Here is a 17,240-nt window from a genome sequence, read left to right on the forward strand (position 1 = left end):
AACCCATGACCTTCAACATTTATTCAACACTGCGAGCTGATTCCAATTATATAACAAAAAATATGCTCGACAAATAATAATAGACATTTATAAATCAGGTTCAGTAAGTAGTCATGGTTGACATTGGATTTTTATAAACAGCGAGGCATAGTCTGGGATCTATTACGTGTCTGGGCATTATTCATTTCTGCAATATGCAGTATTTGTTATAATTGATTTAAATAACAATTACTGGGTATTTATTACATGTTTCGCCATCGCCTACTTAAAATTGTTACGTCTCTGCCAGGCAAATAGTTTAGTTCATGCGTTATAACTGTTTGGGATCTAATTTTTATTCGAGTTAACTTTAAAGTTAGATTTGTTAAATAAATATTTTTAATCAAGATTATTTCCCTCCATAAGTTGTTATCCAAACCGTAAATAACAAAGGATGGATAAGATAAAGGAAAGCAATTGACGTCAGAAAATGTCCTTCTGGTCATTTCTATAAGATTGGGATTTGATCAAAACTAGTTAGAAAGTTAAAAAGTGTGGCTTGTGAAGAGTTATATTGGTGCTTTAAAGTTGTACAAGCTAAGCAGGAGCGCAAAAACAATATTTGTTTTCAACAACCCACAATAATTCGAGATTTGCTTTGTAAATTTGATAGTCTTTTAAAAATGTTTCATGAGCCTTCACACAATTTATGTACAGTAATTAAATCTCGCATGGTTTAAATACACTTAGTAAAAGAAAATATGTCTATGTCCAAAGTGTGAGGCAAATATGAAATCAATAATTCAAGATTGTCATCGGATTTTTATTGTCAACATGTATACAATACGTAATTAAAAATAAATGCAACTTTTGTTACATTATTGGAATTTGTTAAATCAGAAATAACGATTTAGTCACGAATCACTCGCAAATATTTAATAACAACTCAAATCTTGATTTGAAGCTTTGAATATGAACAAAAACATATTAATTTCAACGATTTAACTGGTGTCTGTGCTTAACAAATTAACAATGAACCAGCAATTATATCATTATTCTGGTTACGTTGCATTTGCAGCGGTGCACAAGCAGAATTAACAAACAAAAAACTCCAAACACGTTCGTTAGCAAAAATGTGGACATTATAAAAAAAAATAGAAATAGGCGACGTTTCGGCCCATGACCCTTTTTCATAGCCATTGATATATGCCCGTGAAAAAGAGCCATTGCCCGAAATGTCATTATTGTGTGCTGTGAAAAATGTTAATTGTCAGAAATATAAATGTTTCCTTTATTAAGGCCACAATGCAGCGTTATTGACTAATGCGTTGAGTCTGTTGTCTCAAAACAACAAATCGGGAAGTCGGTGGAGGGGGGGGGCATTGCTAATTCTAGATTTGAAGCTTTCGTGACGGCAAGGATTCATACTCTTAGGTAAAGTCACGTAGGTAAAAGTAAATAATAAAAATCTTATTTTATTTCTATTACTTATTTTTACCTACGTGACTTTACCGAAAAACAAACCTAAGGGGATTCATTGCTAAGCCCGGCGTCGCCTCGCGCCGCCGTGACGTCATCCCAGCAGCAGGCCGGCGTCGCCGTCATGGCAACGCTGAACAGACGTCACCGCGTCTCCTGCGGGGGGAGGGAGAGAGGGAGGGCGGGGTAGGGGGAGGGACGGGGGAGGGAGGGACGGGGGAGGGAGGGAGGGCGGGGGACGGGGGAGGGAGGGCAAGGGAGGGTGGGAGGGGGGGGAAGGGAGGGTGGGAGGGGGGGAAGGGAGGGTGGGAGGGGGGGAAGGGAGAGGTGGGAGGGGGGGAAGGGAGGGTGGGAGGGGGGGAAGGGAGGGTGGGAGGGGGGGAAGGGAGGGTGGGAGGGGGGGAAGGGAGGGTGGGAGGGGGGGAAGGGAGGGGAAAGGGGGGGAAGGGAGGGTGGGAGGGGAAAGGGAGGGAGGGGAAGGTTGGGCGGATGGGAAGGGGGGGGGAGGCGGAGGGAAGGGAGGGGAATGGAGGGAGGGCAGGGAGTGGGGGGGGGAAGGGAGGAGGAAGGAAGGGAGGGCGGGAGGGGGGTTCGGTGGAGGGAGGGCGCGCGGGAGGGCTGGGGCGGACCCCCCCACCCAACCCCCCCCCTAATCCACCTCAACCCCCACCCCCTCACGCCACTCCCGCCCCGTGTTGCGGTGGCGCGCGCGCGCGCTTCGTTTCCCGCCATTTTTGCGTGAGGCGGCGCGCGCCGCCCGCGACGATGCTCGCGCTCTACGCCGCCTACATCATGGCGGCGCTTTATGCCCTCCTCAGGTGCGCCTTCAAAGTGCATTGTTTTTTTTACATGCGAGAGAATGCGCACCATTTATTATCGTGATTTATTTTGCGGTGGGGTTTTTTATTTATTTTTATTATTATTATATGGTTTCCACGTTATCCATTGTGTTGATGACAGGTGTCACACAGAGTCGTCAACATTTTGAATGGATTGTGATCCATCATCCATTTTTTGAGAATTCCACTCACCTGAAAAAAAATGATTTATCCCTCTCCCCTCCCCCCTCCCTATGTGTGTCCGTCACTGCCATGATTCAAACGGGGTCATGCTGTTTACACACTGAAAAGCAATGGCATGATCGTTTTCTGTCCACTTTGACCGTGTTATTATTACCTGTGTAGAGGAGTAGAAGAGAGTGGTGGTGGCGTCATGTGCGCTGTCCGGTGCGATGGCGTCACGGGACGTGGGGTCACGCGCGCTGGACAGCGCACATGACGTCACAGGGGGGACCCCGTGACGTAAGCGGGTTCCTAGCTGGAGTCAAGGTTCGAGAGAGGGTGAAACGGGGAGTCAGGGGCAAGAGGGTAGAGCAGAGGTTTTGATTCCTTACCCGTATCCGGCCGCACCAGGGTCGCAAACGGGTACCCGATACCCGTACCCTACCCGATTCCCGGCTACCCGGCCGGGTATCGGGTAGGGTACGGGTATCGGGTACCCAACTGGGACCTCTGGGGTAGGGATAGTGGAGATAGCACAGCGCCAGGGCTGGACATGGCGCTGTGCTATACCCGTGTTGGATGATCCCACGGCCGGCGCAGAGGAGGCGGCACGGGCCAGCCGGCTGTGTTGGGACCCAGTGGGACCGAGCCCGGGACCCCTAACCCCTGGGAAGTGGTTCACCCCCCCCCCCTTCCCCCCGTGTCTTGTGTAGCCCTTAATAAATGGCGAAAGCCCTTAACCTCAGTTTAACACGTAGGCTTTCGCGACCAATATTATTCATAATCTAACGTTTTTGGGTTAGATCGCGTTATTTATAAATGTGTCGTAACCCTCCAGCACCCGACACGGCCAATCAGCAAAAAAAGTGTCACGTTGACAAAAGACAAATAGTTCACTGCTTTAGCCCACCGGTGTGTTGAAGCGTGAAACCACAACATTTACAATTTTTGAGTACGACGTTTCGCTGGTAATTGCCCGATGATGCTGGATGCAATTACCAGCGAAACGTCGTACTCAAAAATTGTAAATGTTGTGGTTTCACGCTTCAACACACCGGTGGGCTAAAGCAGTGAACTAGTTGTCTTTTGTCAACGTGACACTTTTTTTGCTGATTGGCCGTGTCGGGTGGTGGAGGGTTACGACACATTTATAAATAACGCCCTTAACCTCACCTCCGTCTCTGAGTGAGTCGTCGCCAGCTCCTCAACACCTGTGCTGTCGTCACCTTTTGACGCGCGCTCGTTCAATGACCAACCCCATAACCACGTCAGACATTGGCATGAACACAACTCTGGGGGCGGCAGCAGCATATAACCACCATTGTTTACATTTTCATAAAGAGTAATAGCGATTTAAATGTCTTAGGTTGAATCTGGCATAGGTCATTTTGCTACTTCACGATCACACAACTGTGTCAGCGACAGGTTTCGCGACAAGGGTTGCAAATGATGAGGTAACCACCGGCATATATCATTCGAAGAATATTTCACAATGTAAAAAGATGGGGAGAACTCCCTGTAACTTATTTTTAAAAAGCAGGGTTTTCATTGTTCTGGGAAGCCTTCTAGATTTACCATGACAGTTACCTCAAAATTAGGATGTTACTAGGATAATGAAGGCAGGTGGTAACTCTTAATTGCAACCCAATCAGAATAATCTCAGTAAATTTTTACATTGTCTTTGTTGCCAATTAACACTTAGAACGCCGACTTCAACATCATCTGCGCATTGTCCACCACCTGCAATCGTTGTCCACCACGTGTTTTCAAAAAGCAGAGTTCCTACCGTTACCATTGCCTCAAACAACCGCGAACACTTTCTCCGGTTCACTTTATTTCAAAGCACAATGTTATGATCACCATCGTCATACCATGATCGTGATTGATATCCACCAGCACTGCACCATCACCATAATATACATCTTCACAAGTGCACTTCGTCCACCCCATAAAGTGTTGCTTACGGTCTTGAGGCATTTCTATATATTTTTCTCATCATCACACATTTGCCATAACAATGGTTGGCCACAAATACAGTTCATTGTCATGAGTGTCAATCATTATCAACATGCCCATCATCCGCCCCATCTATTGTTGCTTATGGCCTTCGAGTGGGGGCTTTTAGAGCAGAGTAGGAATTATTGACTGATGCGTGCCCTTGGTATATATCTTTTGGTCGAGACAACTGATGGGTGCAAACCAACTGACCAGGTACGTCATTGGCGTGGTGATGGCGGAGGCCGAGCCGTCGCAAGGCGGCCCACCGGTCGCCCCCGCTGGAACCACCAACTGCGACTGCGAGGACCCTTCGCAACCGCAACACAGCGACGGCGACACCCAACACTCGCTCTTCACCATCGGCGGCCCCGGCGAGGGCTCGGACGATGATGAGGCATCCAGTTCCGACTTCCAAGCCCTGCCAGACGAGACTGACGGCATGCTTACCCCCACCTCCTCGGGCTCCGGTTCGGACTCTGTTCCTGACTTGGGCTGCGCGCTCTCCCACTCAGTCATCCCTCTGGAAATCAGGTATGGCCCGTGTCTGTGTGATGCTTGTTATGTTAATGATGATGCTTGTTATGTTGCTAATGCTTGCTGTGATGATGAAATATGACATTGCAGAACTGCAAGACAGGAAGAAGAGAAACATAACGATCTGTTGACCATCTGAAGCAATTTTTTTTATCAGGCCTCCCCCCTACACCGTGTCGGTTGTGGAGTTTGCTTGACCATACCGCACTACACTGGTCAAAGGACGGGTTCAAATATCACTACTGATGTTAGCCAGCTGATGTCCACTCTTGGATTCATAGCACAATGAGCAAACCACTGCACCATAACTCTGCCGCTCCGTCTACATTATGTATATACAAATACAAATGTATATGGGGTTCATAGTCAATGGCTTTTTATTAAAATATAACATATGCTAACCTTAACCCTATAGTCACATTTTCCAGTTGCAAAAGTTTCAGTTATGTATTCAACAATTATTACACTATGTAACACAATTTTTGTTCCGCGGTAGTAAGTGTTATTTCGTAATTGCTTATGCCAAAAAAGTAGAGAAAATGGATATTATTCCCCACAAACTTTGCTTTTGTGACCAGGACAGTGATATTTTGAAATGTACCTATTTTCAATGAGAAAACTGACGAATGTCTTTTCGTTCACATAAAGTAAAAAAAAACATGAATCAAAAATATCCTGTATTTATACTAAAGTAATCCGGAAATGACTACAAAAGATTTAGAAGCAAGTAGTTTTTCGAGATTTATGATTATACTGTAAATCACTTTCATGAATCAGCCCCCAAATGTAGTCTCCCGTCATGTTCTCGTTATACTGTCCTTGGTCACGGCGTTCAAAGTCCAGTATATCCTGGTGGAAGTGCTCACCTTGCTCCTCCGAGTACGCTTCCATGTTTTCCTTTAATTTATCAAGATGAGTATCAAGGATATGGACTTTGACGGACATCCTACAGCCCATTGTGCCGTAGTTCTCCACCAGAGTCTCAACCAGCTCCACATAGTTTTCGACCTTGTGATTGCCCAGGAAGCCACGAACCACTGCGACAAAGCTGTTCCAAGCCGGTTTCTCCTTATTAGTGAGCTTCTTGGGGAATTCAGTGCACTCCAGGATCTTCTTTATCTGTGGTCCGACGAAGACCCCGGTTTTGACCTTTGCCTCAGACAGCTTAGGGGAGAAGTCTTGAAGGTACTTGAAGGCTGCCGACTCCTTATCTACAGTTTTGATATTGTTTCATAAGGCCCAATTTGATGTGCAGTGGTGGCATCAGCACCTTCCGGGGGTCCACCAGTGGCTCCCACTTGACGTTGTTCCTCCCCACAGAGAACTCGGTCCGCTTTGGCCAGTCCCGCCTGTGATAGTGCGCCTTGGTGTCCCTACTGTCCCAAAGGCAAAGATAGCAGGGAAACTTGGTAAAACCGCCTTGGAGACCCATCAGGAATGCCACCATTTTGAAGTCTCCGATGACCTCCCAGCCATACTCATCATAGTTCAAGGCGTCGAGCAAGGTCTTGATTCTGTTGTAAACCTCTTTGAGGTGCACCGAGTGAGCCAGGGGAAGAGACGGGTACTTGTTACCATTATGGAGCAGCACGGCTTTGAGGCTCCTTGATGAGTTGTCAGTGAAGAGGCGCCACTCATTCTGGTTACAGGCGATTCCGATTGCCTCGAACAGACTGGTCACATTGTGGCAGAAGCAGAGCCCATGTTGACGGGGTGAACAAGCTGCAAAACGGTTGGTGACGCTTCCTCTGATCTGCAACTTGCACACTTTTATCCAATAAGTTCCACTGCTTGAGCCGAGATGTCAAAAGCTCGGCATTGGACTTAGTGAGACCAATATCTCTGATCAAGTCGTTGAGGTCTTTTAAGTTGGGGTAGTATGGGTTTCTCTCCTCAGCTCCACCTCTGAAATTGTCATCTCGATCTACAACATCTTCCTCGCTCTCTGACTTGCTGCTCTCTTCTAAAGAAGGCTGCTCTCTCCCCAGAGGAGTGGGTACGGGGAGCTCATGGCAGTGTGGCACCGGGGCGATGGATATAGGAAGGTCCGGATACGTGATAGCAGGTGCATTCTTGCCAGTCATACGTTTGGAAGGGTTCACCATGCAGAAGTAGCAGTTGCTTGAGTGGTCAGTGGGTTTCCACCAAATTCTTGGAATAGCGAACTTCATGGCTGTCTTTTCCCCTCTATACCATCCTACAAAGTATATTTATTTCACCCATGACTAATGTGTAAGAGATTCTCGCAAGATTTTTCTTATATTATATATTTTTTCAATAACATTGAAAATTGTAAAACATTTAAAAATTAAAAACTTTTACAAAAATTTTGTTTAAAAATTTTATAACGTAAAATTCTGAGCAACAATTGTCCATTTTACCTTCCAGAGTTTTGCATTGCTCACAGGTGAAATGAAGTGCCCAGGGTTTCTCTTGATCCCCGACAGGCATGCCGAAATATGCCTTGCAGGCCTCACACATCTTAGCAGATGCTTTCACAGAGTACTTTTTTGCTCTTGTCTTGATACATTGGCTGCAGACATAGCAAAATGCGTCTGCCGGATGCTTGCAGCCTCTTGATGCCATCTCAGAAAAAGGCAGATATATATCCACTTAGGCAGCTGGAACTAAACTGAACTGGGGGGCTTAAGGACCCTGTATTTATACTATTTATATTATTGGAAAGTTCTAGAATGTTTGAGAAGTTACTCCAAGTTTACTCAGCACTGAATCTATCTGGAATGTTCTGGAAAATAGGTAAATTTCTAAATATCACTGCCCTGGTCACAAAAGCAAAGTTTGTGGGGAATAATAGCCATTTTCTCTACTTTCGAGACATAAGCAATTAGGAAATAACACTACCCAGGAACAAAAAAAAATTGTTACACAGTGTTATCCATTTTAATTTGACAGGAAAAAATATGCATGATTTTGGAAATAAAATTGGCCACGTTTTCACATTGCTGTGTATATGTATGAACAATCAAGAATAATAGATTGCTATTCAAAGAAGTAATTGCAGCTTGACAGCAACCAATGGACGAGTCACTGAAATAAATGATAATTATTTACGATTTAGAACAAACACATACTGTAAATAGATCTATTTTGTTATCATATTGTCTGTATCGAGCTGTGAATGGCTCTTTTACAATGGGACCCTGTATGTTGCATTAGATATGGTTAGTACTTTGACCTTTTCGCAAGGATATAAATTTACTGCTATAATATAAAATGTATGATCATGGCATGATGCTTCAGTAATGTGGGGTGACCCAATTTAGGCTGCTGTGCATTTTGTGATTGAAGTAATAATTTTATATTTTAGCGCAATACGTACGTTTTGCAATCTCTTGAGAGTTAATCAGCCACAGTGGTAACAATAAACTGTGCAAATTAAACATGTGTTGTAAACCTCGTGTTCACAGTGCTTGCAAAAGTCCACTCGATCATTTATACTAGCAGGCAGAACAGACGTGGCATGTTGCAAGATTAACTTTTGTGGTAGGTTGCAATAGAGCCGTACGTATATTGTTACAATGTATGTGGGTGAAAAGGTTACGCAAGGGAATATTAGGATGCTTGGTCAAAAGAGGACAATGTACGTTTAACATGCTGATGTGAAGCTCATGTCCTTTGCTTTTTTTTGGTCTCTTTTTCCAACTTGTTCCAATTTGGCAATGGTGTCATGTCATGAGATGAACGGTCCGTTTTGAAATTTTACAGTGTGGCTACCATGTGTTAGAAAACTGCCTGCATAAGATATTTTTTAACGAGATTTTAAAAAAATCCTTCAATTGTCCTTATCCTTGAAACAGCAGGGGGTAGACATTCTCAGGATCTCTGCTATAAGATTTTGGCATGACAGTCAAAACGATATTATTTTTAATCCTCACACCTGGAATTATAGATGCTCATGTCATATTAAGTATCTGTACAAAGATCAATTCTAATGTGTATGACTTATTTAATTGGAGCCGTACAGGTATTGTTATAGCTGAAAATGCCAATTTTTCTGCTGTTCATTAATTGATAATGGTTTGTGTGTGGCCGTAACAGGGTGTTCAGTAAATTTGCAGCATAAATGTGTATGCATAATACTGCTTTATAAAAGGGCTTAAGTCTTGCACCAAAGTCCTAGCTTGCACGTCTGAAGCGAAATAGTGTACATCTATACGCAATGAGACATTTCAAAATTTTAGTTTTTATTGTTTAAGGCTGGTTAGATATCATGGATATTGAAGACACACAAAAATATGTTGACCTTGTCAGGCAAAGCACTCTTAGCATCTGTTATGGTAGTACAATTGCTCTGCTGCATTTGTGCCTGTACAGTAGTCCATAGAGCACCAGTATTGACACATCACACCTAGTGTTTATTTTTTCTGGTTGAGTCACCATATCCTGCACAAACAGCTTGGACACACATTAGTCCTTCGGAGAAAGTTGTACTAGCAAGCGCCTATAAGCACAAAAGCAACTCCGTTGGGTGGGTGTTACCAACATTTCACACGTACAATTGCTCGTTTCGACACACCACACCAGGTAAACATTGTATGTTGATTGGAAAGGCATGAGGCTCAGGTTGAGTGTAGAAATTAGAATACTGTAGTACAGTTAATTTACACTGCTGGATGATAGCCTCCTCATGCCATACATGTTAAGGGGATTATTGACCACAGTTTATCGTGATGGTCAGCTCAGTTGGTGAAGGTGGGGAGCATAGATGTGGAACAGTACGATAATCGATTTTTCTACACTGGAACTCTGCTGCTCACAACATAACCATATAAATGATATACGGTGGTTGCAGGCGCAATCCTCCTTAGCTTCTGATATCTGGGTGATTTGGTTATTGACAAATGATATAATGGGTGCAATTGGCAGAGGTGGGACAAAGTCATTGTTATGCAAGTCCAAGTCGAGTCGCAAGTCATCAAATTCATGACTCGAGTCTGACTCGAGTCCAAGTCACATGACTCGAGTCCACATCTCAGAGGTGGGACAAAGTCATTGTTATGCAAGTCCAAGTCGAGTCGCAAGTCATCAAATTCATGACTCGAGTCTGACTCGAGTCCAAGTCACATGACTCGAGTCCACACCTCTGGCAATTGGCATGTCAGCAAGAGACCATATAAAGTTGGTGGATCACTCTGTCTTGACCGAGCCAATGGAAAATGTCCATAGGTTGAGCTAACCCCAAAGCTTACTCATGTTAGTTGCACTGTACATCTTTTAATGAAAACTAATGTTGCTCGTGTTCTTGCATACTGTTTTTCTTGCGTTGTGGGTTATTTATGTTAATCCCATCATTTTGGCAAAGTGGCATGTGGTGGCAAAGTGGCATGTGGTGTCCACGTGGGTGGGTTGACTTAAGGACGACAGCCCCTGAATATGAGAAGATTTGTGGTGTGAGTATGGTCCTATAGTGTGGAGTACTTTATCTGGCAGGTATCCAGCCCCTTTGAACAAGTAACAATCAGCTGTAATAGGTTTGGTCTGTGGCATGTTCTGTCTCTTTGGGCGCTAAGCCAAAATTCTTGCCACATTCTGACATCATAGGGCCAGCCTTTTTACATGTCACTTCTGACAGAGAATCTGGCCACATTTATTGTGAGGCTGTTTCAACACAACGCCATTATCTACCATCCCTTGTCAATCCGCTGCTGGATCAAGGCCTCCCACTCCTTGTCAGCCATGGTCGTTAATTGACCATGCTTCACCACATTTATCAGTCCAGTTTGGTCAATGTGTACAAGAACCAGTTAAGTTATCATTCTCCTCTGACTGGGATCAAACCCAGGTCACTGGGTTCATAGTGCAGTGTGCTAACCCACCTGCACTGTGGTTGTGCAATGGTTTGCCGACTGAGTGATATCAGAAGCGGTTCTGGGCAGCCTTCACCATTCTACACTGACCAGCATGGTAAAGTACGGTCAAACAACCCCCAAGACAGACACAGGGGAAAGGCCTTCATCCAGCAGTGAAAAGACAACATTCTGAAAGTAATAACACTAATCCAAATTTCGATTTAAAGCTTTCGTGACTGCAGGGATTAATCTTCTTGGTTCTTTCGGTAAAGTCACGTAGAAGGGAAATAATAAAATAATAAAAATAAAATACAATTCTCACGACGTTTCGGCCACAACGCAAGCAGCCGTCCTCAGGTGAAGAACAGGGCTGTCGGAAAGACAGCATCTGAATGAACATCACCAAGCTTGGCAGCGTATATTTAAGCTGGGTTAGAGGAGGAGGGCGCCTTGACAAAGGAATTTGCATATCAACAGATTGATTTAGCATATTTATGGAAAATGCAGATATGTGATTCGTCACTACTTGTGGAATGTGTAGGTGATGGGGGGGGGGGTATCAAAGTCATATTATGCTCGTGTATTATGTAGGAATATCAGTAATAATATTGCTCTAAGCGGGAATTGTGGTAGTCGTCGTGAAGCCACCCCACCCCTAGCTACTCTGCATGTCCATCACTGCTGACCACAACCCCCACCACTATCCCAAACAGGTCTCAAGGATTTCCCTTGATACTAACGGTTTTCACAATTTATTGTTTCTCACAGACATGCAATGAATTCACGTATTTTAGTTGTTTACCTGAAAATAACACTCGGCCCTCGCCCACTGGCTTTAAAAGTTTTAAAGTGTGAAACTAATCACAACTCTTATTCACTTATTTACTGTAGGAGCATTCACTAAGTGATGTACATTAAGCCTATTGCTGCAACGCAAACTTTTTTTTTGTAACTCCCCCCCCCCCCCCGGCCCTTGCCTTATTTCTTGGAGTTTCTTCCCCAGTTACGTGGGGTTTTCCAAAGGTTTTTTAGTGGGGTGGGGGGGAGTCTCGCTGATTTGAACTCTTTGGGGTTGACATGTACGCTACCCCCTCAGCAACTTGCTTTAGCCCAGAGTTGGCAAGAAGTCTCATGGCAAAAAGAAAGCTGCAGTGCCTTTAAAACAAGCCCCAATCGGGGGGTAGCAGCAGAGCCTCAGCAGGAAGGGATGAGGCCTAAAGCGGACATCCAAATAAGTGACCTCTTAATAAAATAGCAACTGTGAAGAAATTACAGCGACTTAAACCGCACCACAATTCCGCATGAAGAGAAGTGCTTCATTTAAGTACTTCCCTGCTCATTCAAGGAAATGAAAGCATAGCATCAAATAAGTACAGCAGGCAGTAAAATAATTCTAGAGATGCGGCCACAGGCCAACTAGTGATAGTATAGTGCGGTAATAATGTAGTCATGGGCGCAATAATAACTTTGATACATCAATCTATGGTTATCACCCACAATTTATAACACAATAATACTATAATTGACTACAATTATAGTTTTCATTCCCATACATTTATATTACTCATGTAACTGGATCATGAAAAACATCAGCAGATATTGTCATATAAAGTGCCATGTTGCACACAGTAATTCGATAGGATGTATCTATGTTGTGTGTCTCTCTCGGTGTCTCTGTGTTGTCTCTCTGCTTGTGTGTCTGTCCGTGTGTCTCCGTGTCTGTGTTTTGTCTCTCTCTCAAATTAAATTATTTCTACGTGACTTTACCGAAAGAACCAAAGAGTAAGATAGGATTAGACTGTCATTGTTGCCTGCAATGTTTTGCATTGAATTTAATAAAGTTCACCGTAGACCTTTTGAGAGGGGTTCTTTGGTTAGAAATGGACTTGATCATTATCATTACTACCATGCTGCATCAACTGGTAGATGAAGGCCTCCCCAAATGATCACCATTTATTAGTCCTACAATGCCAGAATTCATCCCACTTCTGCAGAAACTCATGTAATCACTGTCTGTGAATTGTCTTCTTGGGTGCGTTCCATCATCAGTCTTATCCATCGACCATCAACCCTTCGAGTGATGTGTTCTGCCCAAGCCCACTTAATTTCCTTAAGTCATTATTACATGTCAAATCTGCATTAGTTCTCAATTTTGGAGCTTTCGTGACTGCAAGAATTATTCTTTGGTTCTTTCGGTTAAGTCACGTATAAAGATAAAATAATAAATTAAATAATAGCATACTACTATGCTAGTATGCTATTATCTGCATTAGTTCTTCTATCCACGTGTCTCTTTCTGTCTTTGTGTATTTCCCAGTATTCATTTCTCCATGCTTCTTTGCACACTATTCAACTTTTGTTCCATTTTCTGTGCCTGTTCATGTTTTGGTATTGATGCATCATTGCACTCCTAATTTCCGTAGAGCCGAGAGGACAGGCAAAAGGTAGTGATAAACAATGACAATGGTGAATAATTGTCAGTCTGTTCTTTTGCTCCACATTCCTGTCAGCACTTAAGATTTCACTGGGGCATTGTCTTGTTAAAGCCTGTGTTTCAATACTAAAACATATTTTGCAAACTCGAGGATTGTCTCTTAAGGTCTGGCATCATTGATTGGATCCATTGTAACTCCACAAGGAACGAGGGCCACCACTAACCACTACTGCTCTGAATGGAGTTTTTGTTAAAGCCACCCCCCCTCCACCTCCTTCAGGGTTCATGGTCCCTCCATAAGCACCACAGCGAATACTAATTTCCACTATTCTCGAAATATCGCAGTTTAATTCAGATGTATTTATTAATGAAATAGTGTGCATTGATCAACGTGGGGGTTTATCGTTATTAAATATATATTTTTTAATGCACCCAAAAAAATCCCCACTTATTTTATTGCTCCGGCCACACTCAATGAAATCCCAAGATTGAATTTTTTGTCGAGATCCGTGCATGTTTAAGTGTGACATCGTGCAGTGATGTATAGCCAATTTGTCGGGCCTTGTAATGTGAATCACAGGGCACATAAAAAGTTGACATTCATGGTAAGTTTATACATATAAAAATTGTACTAGTGTCACTGTATTAGCATAACATGTAATTACCCAACCAGACCCCCCCAAAAAAATCTCTCAAAATGTTACATTCATGGCAATAAGTTATGACAAGGAATGAACATAAATACTGTAATACATATTTATTTCAGTAGAAATTGCTAAATGATTGAATTTATGTTGCTGTAGAACATACAGCCATGTTTATTATCCTAGTTGAATTTAATTCAGGTTTTATTACATTTATTTGGCAATGTATTAGGTGGGTAATGACACTGAGTTCATTGGCTTTCTGTGGCAACTGACTGAGCTAATGGATGTACACTTGCCCCCTCTTCCCATGGGAAGACTTAGATACGACATTTTCTCTATCACTGCCTCTTGATGGCTCGCTGCAACTAATTGTCAACAACCAAAATGCATCGCGCTGCTGTGCCCCTTGGACGGGATGTAAATTTGGCTATCCCATCCGTTTCCTTGCCTTTGTATTTGTTTTTACTCACGAGAATTGAAACGCGTGACAACATCTCTGGCTGAGTTGGCACATAAAAGTGGAGATGTCAATTGGCCGTATTCTTGACTGGATCGTGAGCTGGAGTTTATTTTCTCATGCACAAGTTACGCACCCTAATGGGATCGCTGTTCCCACATTAATACTTTGGGCATCTGCTCTGTAGTGAAGTTTTTTTTGCCAAGTGTCAATGTGATCCAGAGTAGAAATATTTCTAATTGTTGCTTCTACTTCACCAAATGAGGGCTGCCGCTCTTCAGATAAGCTGTACACTTGAATTTTACGTCCGTTGACCTATGTGAAGTATGGTAAAAAAAACGACCATGACAGCATGGGAAAGCCTTCATTCAGCAGTGGATTGACAAAGGACTATAGTAAATTAAATATAGATGTTACATTGAATTGCGTAATAACATATGTAGCAATTTTGCTATGTCCAGAAATCAAATGAGAATAGCTGTAAAAATGTTTTATGCAGGACCATATTTCTATACAGTAGTTCAAATTAACATTTCAGTTGTGCAAGGTTCTAGTTTATGCATACCTCATAAGTTGGTATTAACCATTCTAGAGTATTTTTTTAAATTTCAATTTCAATGTAATGTTGCTTTTTACCTGCTCAAAATTGAGTTTATTCATTTAGTGCCAAATCAGAGGGTAAACGACTCAAATCCTTATTTAAAACCTAATTTTCAAGTGCTGGAGGGTTGTTCGCATCAGGGCATGGTAAAGTTTCAGATGGCTGCGGTGTTCTACACAAATTAACTTGCGTGTAACCCCAAAACAAGTACTTTCTTGAAGCCCCATTCCTGCATGTTCTTTGAAGGCCATTAAAATTGTCCATGACCCTTGCAGAAGGCTTGTATGGGTGTGCGTAGTAACAGACAACATCCGTGGGAGGAGACCCAAAATATGATCTTGGCGAGGTCACAAGATGACCTTAATCCAAGCCTGACTATCTGGATCCCGACATGAATGTTGCAATGCTTTCCGAGAGACCCTTGGTTTCAGCAGATAAATCAGTCGGCGAATTGTTACGTAAGAGTCTTGTTTTTTTAGAATTTGTTTGTGATTTATTCTGCCAGGGAAACCACATATATAAAACATGTCAGTGCACCTCGGGTCGCGAGGTAGTTTAGTGAATTTGAAAGTTTAGGCATTTCCATTATTTGTTAGTCCCATTTGTAATGGATAATTATGCAATTTACAGCCCTTTGTCAGTTCACTGTTTGATGAAAGGCTCCGAATGTTGGTGATGGGGATTTTTGTTACACCTTAATCACGACAATTAGTGTGGGGTGTGAAGGGGGAGCTCAAGACGAGTTCAGATATCACTCACAGCTGATGTTAGCTGTGGTCAGGAACCTTACTCACATCTCTGGGTTGAGTGTTTTGCACTAGCAGCTGTGCCATGGCTTCACCTCCGAGTCCCTTTATTGTGTATTGAAATAGATGCAGATGTGGCCAATCTGTTAAGCTTAAGAGTAATAAGTATAACCCGTAAAAACAAAGTTTTTCACTATAAATCCTTTATATGCGTGGCAGCTAGAGTCCTCTCGTCCTCTGGCTTGAGATGGCTGCCACCTATGGGTCAGATGATTGCATTGCACCATTAAGCAATTGGTAATTAAATATAACATTTTTGTCCTAAAAAGTGTAAAATTTTGGATTTTTTTTTACGAACATTAATTGTCACGCACAACGAGTCTGTGTGGAAAATGTCAGCTTGATTGGATCACGGAAAGTGGGTTAAAAAACGACCGAAAGATTTGCACGGTCCTAAGCAAGCAAGTAAACTTAATATAAAGGATTTAAAAACCTTTTAATACGAAACTGAAACACCTCCGATTATCACGGTTGTTGAACATACATAAAGATAAGCATTGTACAAATTTGTACTTTGCGTGACATTGGTACATGCTGCATGCCAAGCAAGCCTCTTGCTAACTTAATAACACATAACCAAACCAAAGTCTAAATAGTCAATGTCATGCATTATTGACCAGATATTTGTTTACCGGCATTTAATGCACTTTATGTTTTAGTTAATCAATTATAGATGTACGAGTTATTGTTTTGAATATTGCATGTACTTGTTGAGTTACATGTGAATCTGTTTGTTTACTTGAACACCAATAGGTGATGGTATGCAGGTAATTTCGTGTAGTTGCATGTTTAAATCCTGTACAGTATTAATAAGGTTTTTTAATATTTGTGCCTAATCCTGTAAAGATGTCAGAGCTCACGCGTTATAATCCGATTTCCATCCAGCTCTTCCAGTCGTAACCACTTAAGCGCTTGCCCAAATAAAGAACACTACTTTTGTACACGTCTAGAAGTGATACACATTTCTGAAACTAGATTCTACAAAAAGATCGTTTTTTGACATTTATGGGGAAAAATACAGTGGTGTATATTTTCATTGCTGTAAAATAGTCGTATATAGTGTTGGCAGGCAGTGCTACAACCCCATTAATCGGAGTGATTCCCAGCCACAGCTCATATCAGTGGTGATATCAGTGATGAGTGATTTCGGAACCAGTCCTGCGCCTCCCCTGTATCGACTCCAGTTTTATGTCAAGATCAATTTATGATAGGGGGAACGTGGTTTACATACTTATTTGTGGCATACGGTGTGTACTCCCTCCCCATTTACGGAATATGGCATTTACCACAGGTTAACTTAACCACTGTTTTGTTTATCACGACACCACTGGATAATTCAGCCTTAAAGGAGTATGCCAGGTACACGGCACTGCATAGCAAGTCAACATGCAGGTTTTTATCAGTATTTTTGATATCGTTGAAGGAATGTTTACGTTCTACTGTGTTGTCGATTTTTGGTTCAAATGTGGAGCAATAGAGCACAGTAAAATTGTT

General features: G+C 42.6%; 1 protein-coding gene across 6 annotated transcripts in view; it reads left to right on the forward strand.

The window, feature by feature from the left end:
- ACACA (acetyl-CoA carboxylase alpha) overlaps window positions 1-17,240 on the forward strand; it is a 208,988-nt gene that overhangs the window by 7,604 nt on the left and 184,144 nt on the right. For 5 of the 6 annotated variants that reach the window (XM_078611906.1, XM_078611910.1, XM_078611908.1 and 2 more), the window contains exon 1: window positions 4,641-4,988. In XM_078611906.1, the coding sequence (XP_078468032.1) occupies window positions 4,648-4,988 (341 nt within the window). In that variant the 5' untranslated portion in view covers window positions 4,641-4,647. Of the gene's footprint in view, window positions 1-4,640; window positions 4,989-17,240 lie in introns of those variants that run through there. The other variant, XM_078611909.1, reaches the window with a different exon arrangement.

This window comes from Lampetra planeri, chromosome 37 (assembly GCF_965212315.1).
Source record: "Lampetra planeri chromosome 37, kcLamPlan1.2.h2, whole genome shotgun sequence".
NCBI lineage: Eukaryota > Metazoa > Chordata > Hyperoartia > Petromyzontiformes > Petromyzontidae > Lampetra > Lampetra planeri.